The sequence below is a fragment of the Babylonia areolata genome, chromosome 1, assembly GCF_041734735.1.
Source record: "Babylonia areolata isolate BAREFJ2019XMU chromosome 1, ASM4173473v1, whole genome shotgun sequence".
NCBI classification, from domain to species: Eukaryota; Metazoa; Mollusca; class Gastropoda; order Neogastropoda; family Buccinidae; genus Babylonia; species Babylonia areolata.
Window position 1 is genome coordinate 25,689,914 of NC_134876.1, and position 16,138 is coordinate 25,706,051.

Sequence of the window (16,138 nt, forward strand, 5' to 3'; positions counted from 1 at the left end):
GCATCATTGAAGATAAGGAATAACACAAACCTACCAGACTGATAGGCCAACAAAAGGTTCTTTGTACCCATATCTGTCAGCTGAATACACATACAAATGCAATAAACTGTCTTCTGGAATCTCCAAAAAAATAAACTGTGGATGAAGTGTGTCAATGTTTAAAGACATCCACAATTCTGCTGGATTTGACATGGATAAATAGAACTATCTGTCATGAGAATAAACACAATCAAGAATATGTACACATGAAACTGAACATTTTTTCTAATTAATTTTTTTTAATCATTGTATTATGCATCACTTACTCAAACACAAAGTACAAAGATGACATTCTCTTACATTTTAAGAATGTGAGTAATCTGTTGCACAAACACACAAGCACCAACAAACAGATGCTTAACAAATACATTACATGAGCATGGCCACACACACAGAGCTCAGTGCAAATGGCTGACAAAGCAGCAATGTGAAGAAATACACTGACTATAACAAAACCGGTTTGTTGTGTCTGTCATTTCATGATCACAGTGAAAGTGAAAGTAAGTTCACAGTTCATCATTCCCCCTTCCCAGCAGGCTCAGTGTCTTGAGTATGCACACTAACATGCAGACTGTTAGCAGACATTAACTGTAGCATTGCCTTGTGCCCCATTTCAGGATTACACAAGAGTTGTATTTTCTCAAATAGTATGGATGACCTTCCAGCTATACAGGTGTGAACATAGACCTTTCTCCACGTGAAGAGTTGATCAGGCTTGCAATCTGAGATCTATGGCTGAATCAAAAAACAGTTCCCCACACTCAGTATAGCTTAACTCAATCGCGCTGTTTTGCGTACATGTATGCGGTGCATGAACTTGGTATTGAAGCTGCCCCACTACTTTTAAGTGGAAGAATCTCACGATTTTTACTGAGACTGAAACACTTTTACGGAAGTATCATATATGTTACAAATGACAGTTTGATGTTTCTAAATGGATTTCCCTTCCTTTATCATGATTGTTTGTGTATGAGTTTTTTTTTTCAAAAAGACAACTCATTTGAGTCGAAATTTACACTTAATATGATCAGTAGGATGGTGGCTAGTCGATCGACTTGACATTTTAGACTGTAAAAAGTGATGAATTAGTGTTAGAACAAGACTGACGAAGAAGATAAAGTAGAAGAAGTATTTGCAGTGTTGTTTTTTTTAATGTTTCAAATGGATACCAAGAAGACCAATGAGTAATTAGTGATAGAATAGTGACTAGAATAGTGCAGTGACTGACATCATGAAATCTATTTTTCTTGGAACTGTTCGGATACCTTTTTGTGTGGACTGTAGAATAGATATATATGTATCCACATAGAAGAATTCAGATTATATTAAACTTTACGTTTCACACTTTCTTTTGATCACTATTTTGTCTGTCTGAGTTTCTGGGTTGACTTCTTGTGATTTTTCAAAACTCATGTGATTTCAGAATGCATGGCACATGGTAGCGACTGTGACTGGATTGAGTTAATGATGTGACCATCACTCTTTTGTTCATCTGTCCACAGTGCAACAAAATGGTGCAACATTCAATGAGTGATCTGTGTCCATGTGGTGCTGTGTATCTGGCAGGACATTCAGGTCTTCAATGCAACTGGAGAAAGACGGGGGATGTCAAGATGATAAATAAAGTTCTGATCATAGAACTAGTATGGTATACTTATACACAGTAAGTATTAACAATATTGGAATGAATAACAGATATCCACCATCAATTTTCAAATCTTACAACTGGTTGAAGTTTTACAGTGGGTAAGGTCATTTCGATAACATATTAATGTTCACTCCAAAAAAGGGTGGAAATTTATCAAATATGCTATCTTAAAGTGTAATACTTATAAAAACAACAACAAAAAAACAACCAATGTGTAATGACTGTTTTTGCCATGCAAAATTTTTCAGGATGATAACAAGAACACAGACTTTCAATGTCTACTGTCACTCTGTATATTACTCTTCACTCAGGCCCAGAATTTTATAATCACATTGATCCGATTCGAAAGCTCTCTCATATCCAACTGATTTCAGAATGAAAATCCAACCACCACTGTATGAATTATTTCCATTACTTAATATTTCATTTCCACTGACATCTGTTTATGTCAAGAACCACACCAAAAATTCCTTGGTAACAAAAGTGTGGGAAAAAAAAAACCCTTTCATAGGATGGTGAATGTGGAGTGATGGCCTAGAGGTAATGTGTCCGCCTAGGAAGTGAGAGAATCTGAGCGCGCTGGTTCGAATTACGGCTCAGCTGCCGATATTTTCTCCCCCTCCACTAGACATTGAGTGGTGGTCTGGGCACTAGTCATTCGGATGAGATGATAAACCAAGGTCCCGTGCGCAGCATGCACTTAGCGCATGTAAAAGAACCCATGGCAAGAAAAGGGTTGTTCCTGGCAAAATTCTGTAGAAAAATCCACTTCGATAGGAAAAACAAATAAAAATACAAAAAAAAATTGGTGGCGCTGTAGTGTAGCGACGCACTCTCCCTGGGGAGAGCAGCCCGAATTTCACACAGAGAAATCTGTTGTGATAAAATGAAATACAAATACAAATAAAGAGGTACCCTGAATCTGACAATCAGAATCAGATACTGTGTGAATCAAATCACCATTTTATCACTGAACCTGCTTTGCAACAAAGCGCACCAACTGAGCCACAAGCTGTTTTTCAGTTCTGAAAATGGATATTCTGTTGTCATATCATAGCTCCAATTCAATTCTGTTTGTGAACAATATGGCAAACAAAGCAGATGAGGTCCAAAGCAGGTTCAAACACACACACACATTCACTCGAACACAACACATACACATTCACTCAAACACACATTCACTCAAACACAACACACAAACACATTCTCTTTCTCTCTCCTCTTTCCAAATGAAGCAGAAAGCACACAGGAATGAGCAAGCATGTTAATTACATATAATGCCACAAGACTAAATCAGCAGTCCCATTAATCACACATCTCAGACAATGCAGACAACATTTTTTGAAACACATGAACATGTGAACATATTAAATTTGTACTCCTCATCCTGGCATGCATAGCTGTTGTATGCTGACAACTGCATAGCCACAGTTCGATGTATTTCAACTGTCTACATGTGCTGTTTTAATTCTTCAACTGTAAACATATTTTGTTTTAACTTTTTAACTGTCAACATGTTTTGTTTTCATTGCCCTACCATCAACATGTTTTGTTTTCATTTCAAACCGTCACCAAGTTTTGGTTTCATTCTTCAGCCATCAACATATTTTCTTCATATTTTTCAACCATCAACATGTCTTCATTTTACTACAGTCAACATGTTTTGCTTTCAACCACACGACCAGCAAAGTGCATGGAGTTAACAATCTATTTGTTCAGTGTTTCTTCTTCATGATAATTCACATCATTTTCACTTTACTATTAACAAATTACACACACTGCCTAAAACATGACACTGGAATAGTGTGCAGCATATATACATCATGTACATTTCATCAATCATGCATCTATAGTTCATTTAGACAACCTGTCACTGTCACTGTAGCTGACATAATTTTAAAAGACATCTGCTAACTAGGACTGGACTGTGCCATAAGTCAAACTTGTTTACCTTCTGTAAACTCATTCATACACAGGAGACAGCCAAATCAAGCATCAAACATGTTATAAAGATGCATGACATTACAGTATGCAATCTTAAATTTCACAAGCAGCACATTTCACATACATACATATATGTTAAAGCATATAACTCAAACAAAAATCAAGACAAATTATCACTCATGTTATTTCACACTACATTCCATACTTGCAGTCTTCAGCTGTAGGGCTGGGTTGCATGAGCGATCTTCATGGTGCTAAGTTTGCTTTGCGCTAAGGATGTTCCTATGTTTACGGAGTTACCGTATAATTCTTTTCCTTAATAAAGCAAACTTTTGGCTGCAAAAGTCACTCATACAACCCAGCCCACTGGTTTGAAGAACTCTCGTTCTGATCTGAAGAACTCTCACACTAAGTGCATGCATTTAATGAACAGTGCTCCCCAATGACAGCTGGTGACACTGCAGTCATCACCACAGGCAAAACCCCTAATCATCATGACCATCATGATGGCACCACCCCATCCACACCCTTAGCTGCTACACCCCCTCTCTCAGGCTCCAGGGCCCGCTGACTCTGCCTCTCCTTCTTGCTGATCCACATCAGGATCAGCAGGGCTGGCAGGTGCACCAGGGTGAAGCGGAACAGCTTCCTGGAGCTCTTACTGTCTCCGTGGCGATAGAACTGCCAACCCAGGTAGGTGAGGTAGAGGTTGAGGGGGAGAGAGTCAGCGGCGAAGGTCCAGGTGGTGAGGTCCACGAGGGGTGCAGCCAGTGACAGGCCGGTGGTGGCCAGGCAGTAGCGCAGTGCCACGCGCTTTGTCAGCCCCGGGTTTACCACTGACATCATGCGGTACCCCGCGCGGGAGTAGTCAGGCCGCAGGTTCCAGCTCAAGGCGTTGAAGTGGGGGAACTGCCAGGCGTACAGGATCCCTCCCAGCAACCAAGCTCCTGGGAAATGGACAGATGTAACAGATTAAAAATTTTGTTTTACTGTACATGTGACATGGACAGAACATGTGATCAGATATTTTTTACCTGTACCTGTGACATGAACAGAAGATGTGATAAAAAGATTTTTTTTTATTGTAAGGTATTACTGTTTCTTTTAGTTAATTTCTGATGGGTCTCCTCATAATCTAGAGTGCTTGAAAGCATTGACATGAGGGAACTGCCAGGCACACAGGATCCCTCCCAACAACCAAGCCTCTGTCACATTTTCTACATTCAAACATTCTTCATGTTACAGAAACAGAAAACAGCAAAAACACTGAAGATCTGAAAAGAGATTACCACAATTTTTTTCTTCTATTTTCTTTATAATGAAAGGCATTACTTTTTTTATCATAAATTTTTGATGGGGTCACCTCATAATCTGGAATGTCTTATTCTTGGATGATTCAGTTTCAGAATCTGTCTGAGCAATTGCAACTCAAGTGCATGTCCAAAATCATGGTCAGTGTGTAACACCTCAGAATGATCATCCTCCGCACAGAATGGCATCTCCTAGCTGAAGAACTGGTGACATGTACAGATAGTGTAAATAAGGATTCCATGTTCCCTTTCACCCTGTAAACATATTCCCATTTCATTCTGGATCATCATGTTGGTTTTACTTTGACACAGTTGACTCAGTATCAGCCATAATTGGATTGTAACCAGCCAGTTGTAGCTGATTTTATGCTATGTATGAGTTGTAGTCAAGTACACATTATGTATGGATGAAATGAAACATTTTCAAAGAAATCTGATGAGAGTTGACAAGGTGTTACTGACCTAACAATACCAGAACAACAGAACAACACTCATATCCACCCTTTTAACACTGACTAATACATGATGTGAGATGACAAGGTGTCACTGACCTTACAATACCAAAACCAGATTCATATCCACCCTTTTAACACTGACTAATACATGATGTGAGTTCATCAGTTGACAAGGTGTTACCAACCTAACAATACCAAAACCAGATTCATATCCACCCTTTTAACGCTGACTAACACAGGTGAAGTGAGCTGACAAGGTGTTACTGACCTAACAATACCCAAACTAGATTCATATTCATCCTTTTAACATTGACTAACACAGGTGAAGTGAGTTGACAAGGTGTTACTGACCTAACAATACCAAAACCAGATTCATATTCACCCTTTTTACACTGACTAACACAGGTGAAGTGAGCTGACAAGGTGTTACCGACCTAACAATACCCAAACTAGATTCATATTCACCCTTTTAACATTGACTAACACAGGTGAAGTGAGTTGACAAGGTGTTACCGACCTAACAATACCAAAACCAGATTCATATTCACCCTTTTTACACTGACTAACACAGGTGAAGTGAGTTGACAAGGTGTTACCGACCTAACAATACCCAAACTAGATTCATATTCACCCTTTTAACACTGACTAAAACAGGTGAAGTGAGATGACAAGGTGTTACTGACTAAACAATACCAAAACCAGATTCATATTCACACTTTTAACACTGACTAACACATGTGATGTGAGATGACCGGCAGATACTGACCAGCACCCAGACTGCCAGAGCAGGCAGCCCAGCCCATCATGGGCGGTATGGCCCCGACAATGGACCCCACCCAGGTGTTGATGATGCTGATGCGTTTGAGAGGGGTGTAGGCCAGGGTGTAGAGGCCCAGGTTGAAGGCTCCCAGCATGGCCGTCAAACCGTTGACACCCACAGACAGCATCAGCAGTCCTGTCGTCCCCGAGGCCATGGCGAAAGTCACGGCATGCAGAGGGCTGAAAGCAGCGTGACACATGTACAACACTAAGGTCTGGACAGCCCACACACAGTACAGGCTGCACCTTGACAGCAGGTCGACATTAGTTACTTATTGCATGAGCACGCTCCTGCTAGTCTGCACACATTGTCAACATCCCAAGACAGTTTCAGTTTCAAGAAGGCAACAGAGCTAGAAACCTACAATATTTTGGGGATGGGTGTGGTTGTGGATGGGGGGACTCAAAGAAGGTGAAACCTGCAGGTCCACCAATCGACTGCGACCTGGCCCTGATTTTGGACTGACTGCCAAAATGAGCAAAGTAATCATGTGTCTTGCTCAGAGATATAACAACATGCAACAATATAATATCAACAGTTCCAAAAATTGAATGGCAGTGAGAAATGCAGAAATCTTAGCTGTGTGGTGCACAGGCTGTGGGTATGGAAGATGGTGGCTGAAAAGAGGGCACTGCAAATTCAAGCAGAAAGAGATAACAAGGTGAGGGAGGTCACCAGCCATGGCCAGCTTCAGCAGAATAGTATTTTGCACAGGACAGGAATCAGAACCCTGCCACAGTGTGCACCAGTGGGTCATGGTATAGCATGTGTAATAAATAGGAAATTTTCCTTTCTAAAATTACATTTAAGTAATATACTTACCGTGACCCACTAGTGCAGACTCTGGCAGGGGTCTGACATTCCTATCCTGTGCAAACTACTACCTGCCTATGCGGAGAAAACTAAAGTAGCTACAGCTGATAACCTCCCTAAGTAGGTTACCTCCCCCCTGTGTATGCCTGACTAGTGCCCTCTTTTTCCGGCAGCCATCTTGACTCCTGTTCCTGTGCTGTTTTATTTATTTATTTTTTAAACTGCAACACAAACAAGAGAAACAAATGCAATCATCAGACAAAAAAATAATGCAAAATACCTGATATGTCCTCGAACTAGTACTCTGTTCTTGGTGCGGTTCATCTGGGAATCATATGGCACTTCAAAGAACTGGAAAAGAAAAAAGAATGAATAAAGTGAATACATGATCAGAATGAGCAAAACAGAGTTCTACCATACACATTAAAAAAAAGTTTTTAAAAAATCATTATCATATTTCTTTTGAGAGATTCAGTCACAGTTACATAAATTACAAAACTGATAATTACAATCATTGTTTTCTTTTCTTTGTTTTCCTTGTTTTACCCCATCATTGACAGAATTAATGATTGACACCAACTGTCTTTGTTTTCCTTGTTTTACCATCTTTGACAGATGAGGCAATCCGTTAATGATTGATGCCAACTGTCTTTGTTTTCCTTGTTTTACCATCATTGACAGGTGAGGCAATCCGTTAATGATTGATGCCAATTGTCTTTGTTTTCCTTGTTTTACCATCATTGACAGGTGAGGCAATCCGTTAATGATTGATGCCAATTGTCTTTGTTTTCCTTGTTTAACCCCATCATTGACAGGTGAGGCAATCCGTTAATGATTGATGCTAATTGTCTTTGTTTTCCTTGTTTTACCTTCATTGACAGGTGAGGCAATCCCTTAATGATTGATGGTAATTGTCTTTGTTTTCCTTGTTTTACACCATCACTGACAGGTGAGGCACTCCGTTAATGATCATTGAATGATCATTGTCAATTGTCTTTGTTTTAGTTTTTAAATCATCTAAAAATTACTGCTAAATCCCCCTCAGTGGGGATGGTAGCACAAGGTATACTGGTAATCCCAACAGATCTAAATGGGTTAACAAACATAATCAAAACATACCACACACAAAAAAAACATGAAACATTCCAGTTTGAAAGAGTTGAAGGTCAAAATGTACCTGATTAATAGAGTTGGCTGCACAGGAAGTCAGCCCGGTACCCATGGTGCACAGTGCAAAGGTCAGGGGGTCAAAGGCCCCAGGTGCCATGGCATAACCGCTCATAGTCGTTAGAACCACCAGACCTGACACCACACAACACAGACCTGATACATCATACAGACCTGACACAACACACAGACATGACACATCACACAGACCTGACACAACAGACCTGACACATCACACAGACTTGACACAACACACAACATACAGACCTGACACATCACACAGACCTGACACAACACACAGACCTGACACATCACAGACCTGACACAACACAGATCTGACACATCACACAGACCTGACACATCACACAGACCCAACACAACACACAGACCTGACACATCACAGACCTGACACATCACACAGACCTGACACAACACACAGACCTGACCCAGAACCCTCAGACTGAAAGTGAAATGTTATCATCAAGCTATTCTGTCTGCCTCTGTGTGTGTGTGTGTGTGTGTGTGCGTGTGTGTGCGCGCGTGCGTGTCTGTGCGTCTGTGTACGTGCGCACGCTCGTGCTCTAGTGTGTACGTAAGTGTTTGTGCCTGTGTTTTGTTTTCATTCTGTCAAACTGACCATTGTTTTGTGCATCTTTCAACAATGTTGAACATTTCGAACCAATCCTTATATTACATACATTACAATACATATTATGTGCGCTGCATAATTCAATTTTCATCTGGATGAATAATGCGTTTTTGATTTGATTTTTGATGAATATGTTGGATGCCTTATTAATCCTAGCAAAATATGTTGTTGATTAAACTCAGAATCAGTTGCAAATAAAGAAATGTTTGCGCAACAAAACATTCAACAGCCCCTGCTTTCCTCATGCACAGCCCTACTTCCGACAAGGTGACAAAAGACATACACGTGAGTCGGATCTTGGACAGCATGAGGTAGTACTGCGGCAACTTGTGCAGATCCAACATCTGCTGTTGCCACTGGTGCTCGTCAATGGAATCAATCTTCTTCCCTGGGTTAGTCTTGTCCGGTTCGCCCGAGTCTGAGGTCACACGGATGGCTGTGGTGGGCAACAGAGCTGAGTTGTTCAGGACAGTGTGCATCACCTGGAAACAAGGCACACAATGCTCAGTACTTTTCTGACATCATTTCACCAAGCCCTAACCACACACGAAAATAAATATATACAAAATACATGAAAAAACAAAGGCATACACAGGCTGAAAAAAAACCCACACACATGCACACCGCATACACATGGATACAGGCACTAACACATGTGTGCACACACACACCACACACACATCAACAAGCAGAGAAGATACAGTATTTCAATCTTGTACTTATACAAGAAGCGAAAACCTGAAGAATCACATGCTGAAAGATATCAAATAATGAAATTCTAAGAAATTAGAACCACTCAAGTCTCTTTGAAATACACCAGACGAAATAAAAGATCACATCTTCAAGCCCCTATAGACTTTGCAATGCACTGTAGGAATTATCAATCTACGATTCAAGTCTATATTTTCCAAGCATTTAGTGATCAACATTGTCAAATGGCTTTAATTTTTGAAACTGAAAAGCAGCAATTCTTACTGATGAATATCAAATACTTGAATTTTTTTTCTCCCTTTTCCAATGAGTGGGACAGACAGGTCATACAGAGACAGAAATGCAGGCAGAAGGAGAAGAAAGAGAGCTAGAGAAAGAGAGCGAGAGACAGAGCGAGTGAGGGGGGCTGACAGATAGAGTATGTAAAAGAGGCACACACACACAAAGAGAGATGAGGGACCAAAGGAAGAGAAAACCTACACTATGAAAAACAAATGAAAATATACCGAAAAAGAATGTTTACACTTTGCAGACAGTAGGAACTGAGTGTTCAAACTTTAATCTATTTTAATTGATGCCATTACCTGCTCTGAATGAGGAATGTGGATGCTAAAAACCTCGTTTTTCTTTGGCATGAACAGTGTGAGGTCATGAGCAATGTGGCCAGCCTTGACACTGACGATCTGCTGGGCATGTCTAAAGTGAAAGGAGATGGGTTCCTCATTGTCGATGTCCACAGTCTGCACAGAGGGGACTCGGCCATCTAAAGCGGTGGATGTCTGCTGACATGGAATGTCTAAGTCTGGAGCAACTTCTCCAACTTGCATCGTCTGTGACTTGATGGCACTGGCAGCTTTGGTGCTAACAGCAGCTTTGCTGGCATGCTGCAACAAAGCCAACACATCACCATGCATCACAAAGACTGCTACGCAACTTGGGTTCAAAAACAATGTGATGAACCAAAACTTGTCATTTATTTTGTGGTCACACATGTACCAGTATCATTCTGAAATCTTTCTGACAACACTTGTTTTTCTCAGCTGGAATACTTCATTACTTGTGAACAGGACTATTATACAATCTGGAAAAAAAGAAAAGAAAGAAAAAAAAAAAGAAGTAAAGAAACAAGTTTAACTTCAATACTGAATCTTCGAAAGTAACAAGCTTGTTTCATATGACATTTAAATTGTAATCCCGTATATGGACCAATTGCATGGATGGGCAAGGTATCTAGAAGCCGGATAAGCAGGGTTTTGGTTTTATATCGGTCATTGACACATGTACAATTTTGAAATGATCCAACATGTGCAGCCAGTCCACCACAAGCAGACTTATCAATTTCAAGTAAAATTGTTTAGGCTGAAAAAGTGAAAGGGTTTTTGTAGATTTTTCATATTATCCTGCATAACTTCTTCTTTGTTCACGGGCTGCAACTCCCACTTTCACCCATATGTACGAGTGGGCTTTTACATGTGTGTATGACCATTTTTGCCCAGCAATGAAGGCAGCCATACTCTGCTTTCGGGGGTGTGCATGCTGGGTATATTCTTGTTTCCATAACCCACCGAACGCTGACATGGATTATAGGATCTTTAACCCCTAGGCTGCCTATATGACGAGATAAATCGTCATGGCAAGCATGTATGCTTCGCTGCCACAATGACGAGATAACTCATCATCGATGCTTTGCATTCAGTTCGCTGACAAAAATGCTGGTAGCTTTAGCTCGTGGAATCTTTCTAGATTCTATTCATAGCTAGAAACACCATCAACGTCATAAGGCAGTCCTTTATTTGAACGTTTTGGTTGGGTTACTGGCTGCAGTGTTTGCCTGGCTCCTCTCCTCGCTCACTCAACAAAATGTCGGACTGACGCCGTGCTCAAGACATGCGATCGTGGCAAACTAAATCAACCAACATTTCTTTCTTTAGCTGATGCTCAGAAAGAATTGAAGAGTAAATTTGAAGAAGACAGTGATGAAAATTTATAGGATGATTTGATAGAAAATAAAGAGAGCAATCAAGAAAGTGGCCAAGATACGACTATCAGTGAGTGATGCCAGTTGAACAAACCTTAGCAGACGACAGAAGAAGTCACAATGCACTGTGTATCTATCTCTTTAAGAAAAAATTTTTCTGGTTGTTCTAGTATGATTTTGTGTGCATATATCCATTTGTCCAGAAAATAGGATATTTTAGTGCAAATTACCTAATGTTTGTAAGGAACAAGTTGAAAATGTGACAAAAAACAAAACAATGATTTCAAAACAACAGCATGTCACTAAAAATATATATATAATGGGAAGACATCATGTGTTTTGTATTCTTTATTTATTTCCCTTTCAAAAAATATATACTTTTAAGGGTCTTTCTCCAATAACAAAGAGCACAGAATTTTTTGAAAATTTATACCCGTTTTTTGTGAAAAAACCCTGGCAAACTGATTTCACTTAAATCTTATTTTCCTGGCAGCGAATGGGTTAACATGTGTATTTGATCTTCTGCATGTGTATACACATGAAGGGGGTCCAAGCACTAGCAGGTCTGCACATATGTTGACCTGGGAGATCGGAAAAAACTCCATTCTTGATCCACCAGGTGCCGTTACCAAGATTCAAACCCTGGACCCTCTGACTGAAAGTCCAACACTTAAACCACTCGGCTACTGCGCCCGTCATCCTGCAAAACAATAATGATTGCAGTTTCAAACCTTGATGAAAGTGATGGGCATGGATTTTGCATCACAGAATACCCGTTGTTTCCCACAATTGTTCTAAAGCGAGCAATCTTGGAAGTTTGCTTTGTGCATAGTCACCTGATGTTACGACTGACCCCTTTCTGTCTTCTTTCTAGAGAGCCAAGCCCAATATGGCAGCTTCATATGTTATGTCAGGCTAATAGTTTAAAATCAACTGAATTGCTTTATAACACAGGTATGTTCAGTTTAATGCATGGTTTTGTAACTCACTTGCCAGGTTTTTTTGAGCATGATGCTATTTCACTTAGTGCCACCTTTAAGTTTAACGAAAGTTTGTGTGATATATATATATATATATATATATATATATATATATATATATATACACACATACACACGTGATGCACGTTTAAGATCCCATTCTCCATGTCAACATTCAGTTGGTTATACAAAACAAACATATCCAGCATGCACGATGTTGTAATATCTTCTGATATTATATAATAATGGTATGAGCTGCCATTTATCCCAAGTGGAAGACGACAGTGCATAAGATCAACATGAACAGTAACCAAAAATAAATGAATATAATACAAATATAAAAAAGAACAGCTTCCTGTTAATACCTTTGTCCTTATCCTTCGACAGTAAGTCAGTGGTGGTGCCTTTCTCGCTGCAAAAGCAGACGATGTCGACAGAGGGGTGGCCTCAATAGAGGGCAATGGAACCGTCATAATTCTCTTCAAGGTTAAACTAAGTCTGCTTTTATCCATCTCACCGCACGTTCGGGTTCCTCTAAGCAACAGGATGAAGTATAAATCAGAGGCTGTTCCTCAAATAAAAACCTGCACACGTGAATCTAGCCATTTACATTTTGCTTTCGAGATGAACTTGAAACGTGCTTGTTCGACTTCTTTACGCAAACGGATCGGACAGGAAGTTGCATGTGAATGTTTGTAAGCATTACTTCCCCTGCAGTTAGCCCAAGAGAAAAATACGGAAAGCATGGGGAAAGAGGGGAAAGATTCTAAAGGCAAAGGGATTCTTTTAAAGAATCATATCAACGAATCAATTATTTGTATCAGGTACATATATAGTGATAGTTTTCTTTGTACACTTATTTACAGGAAGTGCATCTGGACTTCTTGATAGCAAGAGTAGTTTTGTTTCTTTATTGTTTTGCAGGCAGCTCATCTCTGTCTTCAGCAATCGCCCCCAAATCCAGAGCAATGCAGATTCTACATCCAGACACTGAAAACCGTGGCAGAGAAGCATGTTATCCGCCTGTGAGTAGAATACAAACCAAATGCTGTATGCGGGGTTGTCTGACAACCAGTTCTGTAGTTAACATGAACTCATTGTTACAAACTTAAGACAAAACAGAGTGTGCATTTCATAATAATAGTGAATAATTATTTTTGTTCACTACATTTTTTTTTTTTTTTGCATTTGAGTCTTGATAATTGATCTATTGTAATCCACGAATCATTAGGCTTGTTCAGTGATAACATATTTTCAACTGATTCAAGTATATCACTTACAAAGCCCCATTCTGATAATATTGATTGCTTAGCCATGAAGCCAGACTGCATTAATGTCTTTTCAGAAATGGACACAATCACTTCATCTCAAAGAAGACTATCCCGTCAGATCCATAAACATTGAAGACATTGACAATGACATGAACTCACCAGAGGCATGGAATTAGGGAGCTGAAGTCAAAATCTGCTTCATCTTATTTCAGATTGTGCAAAGAGAACCAAAAGGAATGGTGATAATACTTGATACTAATTGTAAGTTATCCAGTCGTGTGTGTGTTGTGACTGTATAGCTTCAGTTTGTGTTTGTTGTATGGTTTGATCGGGGTTTGTTTGCAGGCACCCTGAAATCAAAAGATCAATCTGCAGAAAGTGTTACATGCTGCTTGTTCCTGGCATCACATCATCCTGCAAGATCAAAAGTATGTCCTGTGTAGACTGCTGGATGATGAGGCAGCGCTGTCTTTTAACTCTCTTCCATAAGACATGCCTCTCCAGTGACTTGTCTGTTTTGATATCATGGACTGTATTGTTACAAGAGCAGTAACTTTTCTCAGGTCACGTAAAAGTCATTAACTGTGAACATCCGGTTTGGCATTACACAAAGCACATACTTTCAAATAATGAATATTTCCATCACAAAAATTCCATGTGTTTTGTTTCCAGTGACTGAAAAAAATAAATCTTAATCAATAATTGTTGTCATATTTATTGAATTCATTACTGGATTGAAGTAGACATTTCACTTTTCAGTGTCATGTATATGTCTCAGCTGACCGAACATATTTACAAAGATGATGATATGTGTCGACATCGAGTTGTAAATACATTGGAAAAAGCCTGTTTGTGAATACTTGTGTGTATACAACTTTATCCATATGAAAGAGAACAAGAATATCCTCTTAGTATCTAATATTCTCATTTTAATGAGTGAAATGAAATTTTGTTGAGATTTTCATGGTTCTTTTGGCAGTGGAAATTCTTTTATGTGTGTACTAAAATGTAAAAAACAAACAAACTGTTAACTCCTTTTTTCTATAATTTTGTGGTAATTAGTCTGCATTGAATCATAAATGTCAAGTTGTTAACTTTCTCTTGATCATTTTTTCACTCTTGGTTCCTTTGTTGTGCAGAGAAGGGGGAGAAGCAGACTGCAGTGTCATGTCTGCACTGTGGCAGTGTGAAACACTTCCCCTGGAAGAAGAATTACCAGTTGTGGGTTGAGAAACCAGAGGCTTTTCAGCCTTCCTGAGAACAACATGAATAAGTCGAGAGTATGATCATTATTCAGATGGAGTGTTTGTGCTGTATGTTTTGTTGGGAGATTGATTTTAAAAAAAAATTATATAAGGAGACTGAGTTGATGACAAATACTCAACATGGATGTAAATTGTATAATTTCTAAGGGCATTTGATTTGCATTCAGTGTCATATTTTTGTCATTTCCATGGTGATGAAAATGAACAACAATGAATTTGACTTTCAAATATAAGTGGAATTTTCAAATGGTGAGACCAAAGTTGAGCGGAAAGTATGCAAGTTGTTGGTCAGTGTGAACAAGTGTGGTAAGTGTGATCCAGTGTGGTGTTAAACACCAGGTGTCTTTCCAAGTGTCAAGTTTTTGTGAGCTGGCACTGGAGTGAGTCTTAAAGTAGTTTCCAAACATAGATATTGTTTTCACAGCTGATAGTCCTATGTCATTTATAATATAGTTTCCAAATGTGGATTCCAAACATGGATCAGGTATTCAGAGCTGATCGTCAGTTATAGTATCCAAACATGCCTGCATATATATTTGTGTACCTATCAGATTGGATTTTGTATGCAGAAATTTGCGACAGGACAACACTTTCATCACCATGTGTTCTTTTTCAGTGTGCTAAATGCGTGCTGCACATGGGACCTTGGATTATTATCTCATACGAATGACTAGACGTACAGTCTGATTTTTCATTCAAACTTGGGAGAAAGGGTGAGAGTGGGATTCAAACCCTGGCCCTCATGGACTCTGCATTGGCAGATGAGCGTCTTAACCATTCTGCCACCTTCCTCCTCCATAGGGTTTATCACAGGACTGCAGCTGAACAAGACGTGGTGTGTCTGGGTATGGGGGTTCCTGGGTGTATGGAGGTTCCAGGGTGTATGGGGGTTCCAGGGTGTATGGGGGTTCCAAGTTGTCTGGGGGTTCCAGGGTGTCTGGCTATGGGGGTTCCAAGGTGTCTGGGGGTTCCAAGGTGTCAGGTGGTTCCAGGGTGTCTGGGGGTTCCAGGGTATCTGGGTATGGGGGTTCCAGGGTATCTGGGGCTTCCAGGGTGTCTGCGTATGGGAGTTCCAGGGTGTCTGGGTA

At 39.8% G+C, this 16,138-nt stretch overlaps 2 protein-coding genes across 2 annotated transcripts; one reads left to right on the forward strand and one right to left on the reverse strand.

Moving 5' to 3' along the window:
- Positions 1-2,947: 2,947 nt before the first annotated feature.
- LOC143281099 (protoheme IX farnesyltransferase, mitochondrial-like) lies at positions 2,948-13,196 on the reverse strand. The gene is made up of 7 exons (XM_076586055.1): positions 12,880-13,196; positions 10,141-10,440; positions 9,129-9,327; positions 8,207-8,331; positions 7,310-7,380; positions 6,163-6,395; positions 2,948-4,578 (listed from the first exon to the last, which is right to left on the reverse strand). The coding sequence occupies exons 1-7, from the start codon at positions 13,024-13,026 to the stop codon at positions 4,133-4,135; spliced, it is 1,521 nt and encodes a 506-aa protein (XP_076442170.1). The 5' UTR covers positions 13,027-13,196; the 3' UTR covers positions 2,948-4,132.
- LOC143296069 (ribonuclease P protein subunit p21-like) lies at positions 13,061-15,856 on the forward strand. Its single transcript, XM_076608205.1, has 5 exons — positions 13,061-13,065; positions 13,287-13,338; positions 13,439-13,539; positions 14,131-14,213; positions 14,925-15,856. Exons 1-5 carry the CDS (start codon positions 13,061-13,063, stop codon positions 15,041-15,043), a joined length of 360 nt encoding a protein of 119 aa, XP_076464320.1. The 3' UTR covers positions 15,044-15,856.
- The last annotated feature ends 282 nt before the right edge of the window (positions 15,857-16,138 follow it).

Coding starts and splice junctions, on each gene's coding strand:
- LOC143281099 (XM_076586055.1), bottom strand. CDS start 13,026: ATGGATAAAAGCAGACTTAGTTTAACCTTGAAGAGAATTATGACGGTT. Junction 9,328..10,140: donor ACATTCCTCATTCAGAGCAG/GTAATGGCATCA, acceptor CCTTGTTTCCAG/GTGATGCACACTGTCCTGAA. Junction 7,381..8,206: donor CAGCCAACTCTATTAATCAG/GTACATTTTGAC, acceptor TTTCTTTTCCAG/TTCTTTGAAGTGCCATATGA.
- LOC143296069 (XM_076608205.1), top strand. Junction 13,339..13,438: donor GAATCAATTATTTGTATCAG/GTACATATATAG, acceptor ATTGTTTTGCAG/GCAGCTCATCTCTGTCTTCA. Junction 13,540..14,130: donor GAGAAGCATGTTATCCGCCT/GTGAGTAGAATA, acceptor GTTTGTTTGCAG/GCACCCTGAAATCAAAAGAT.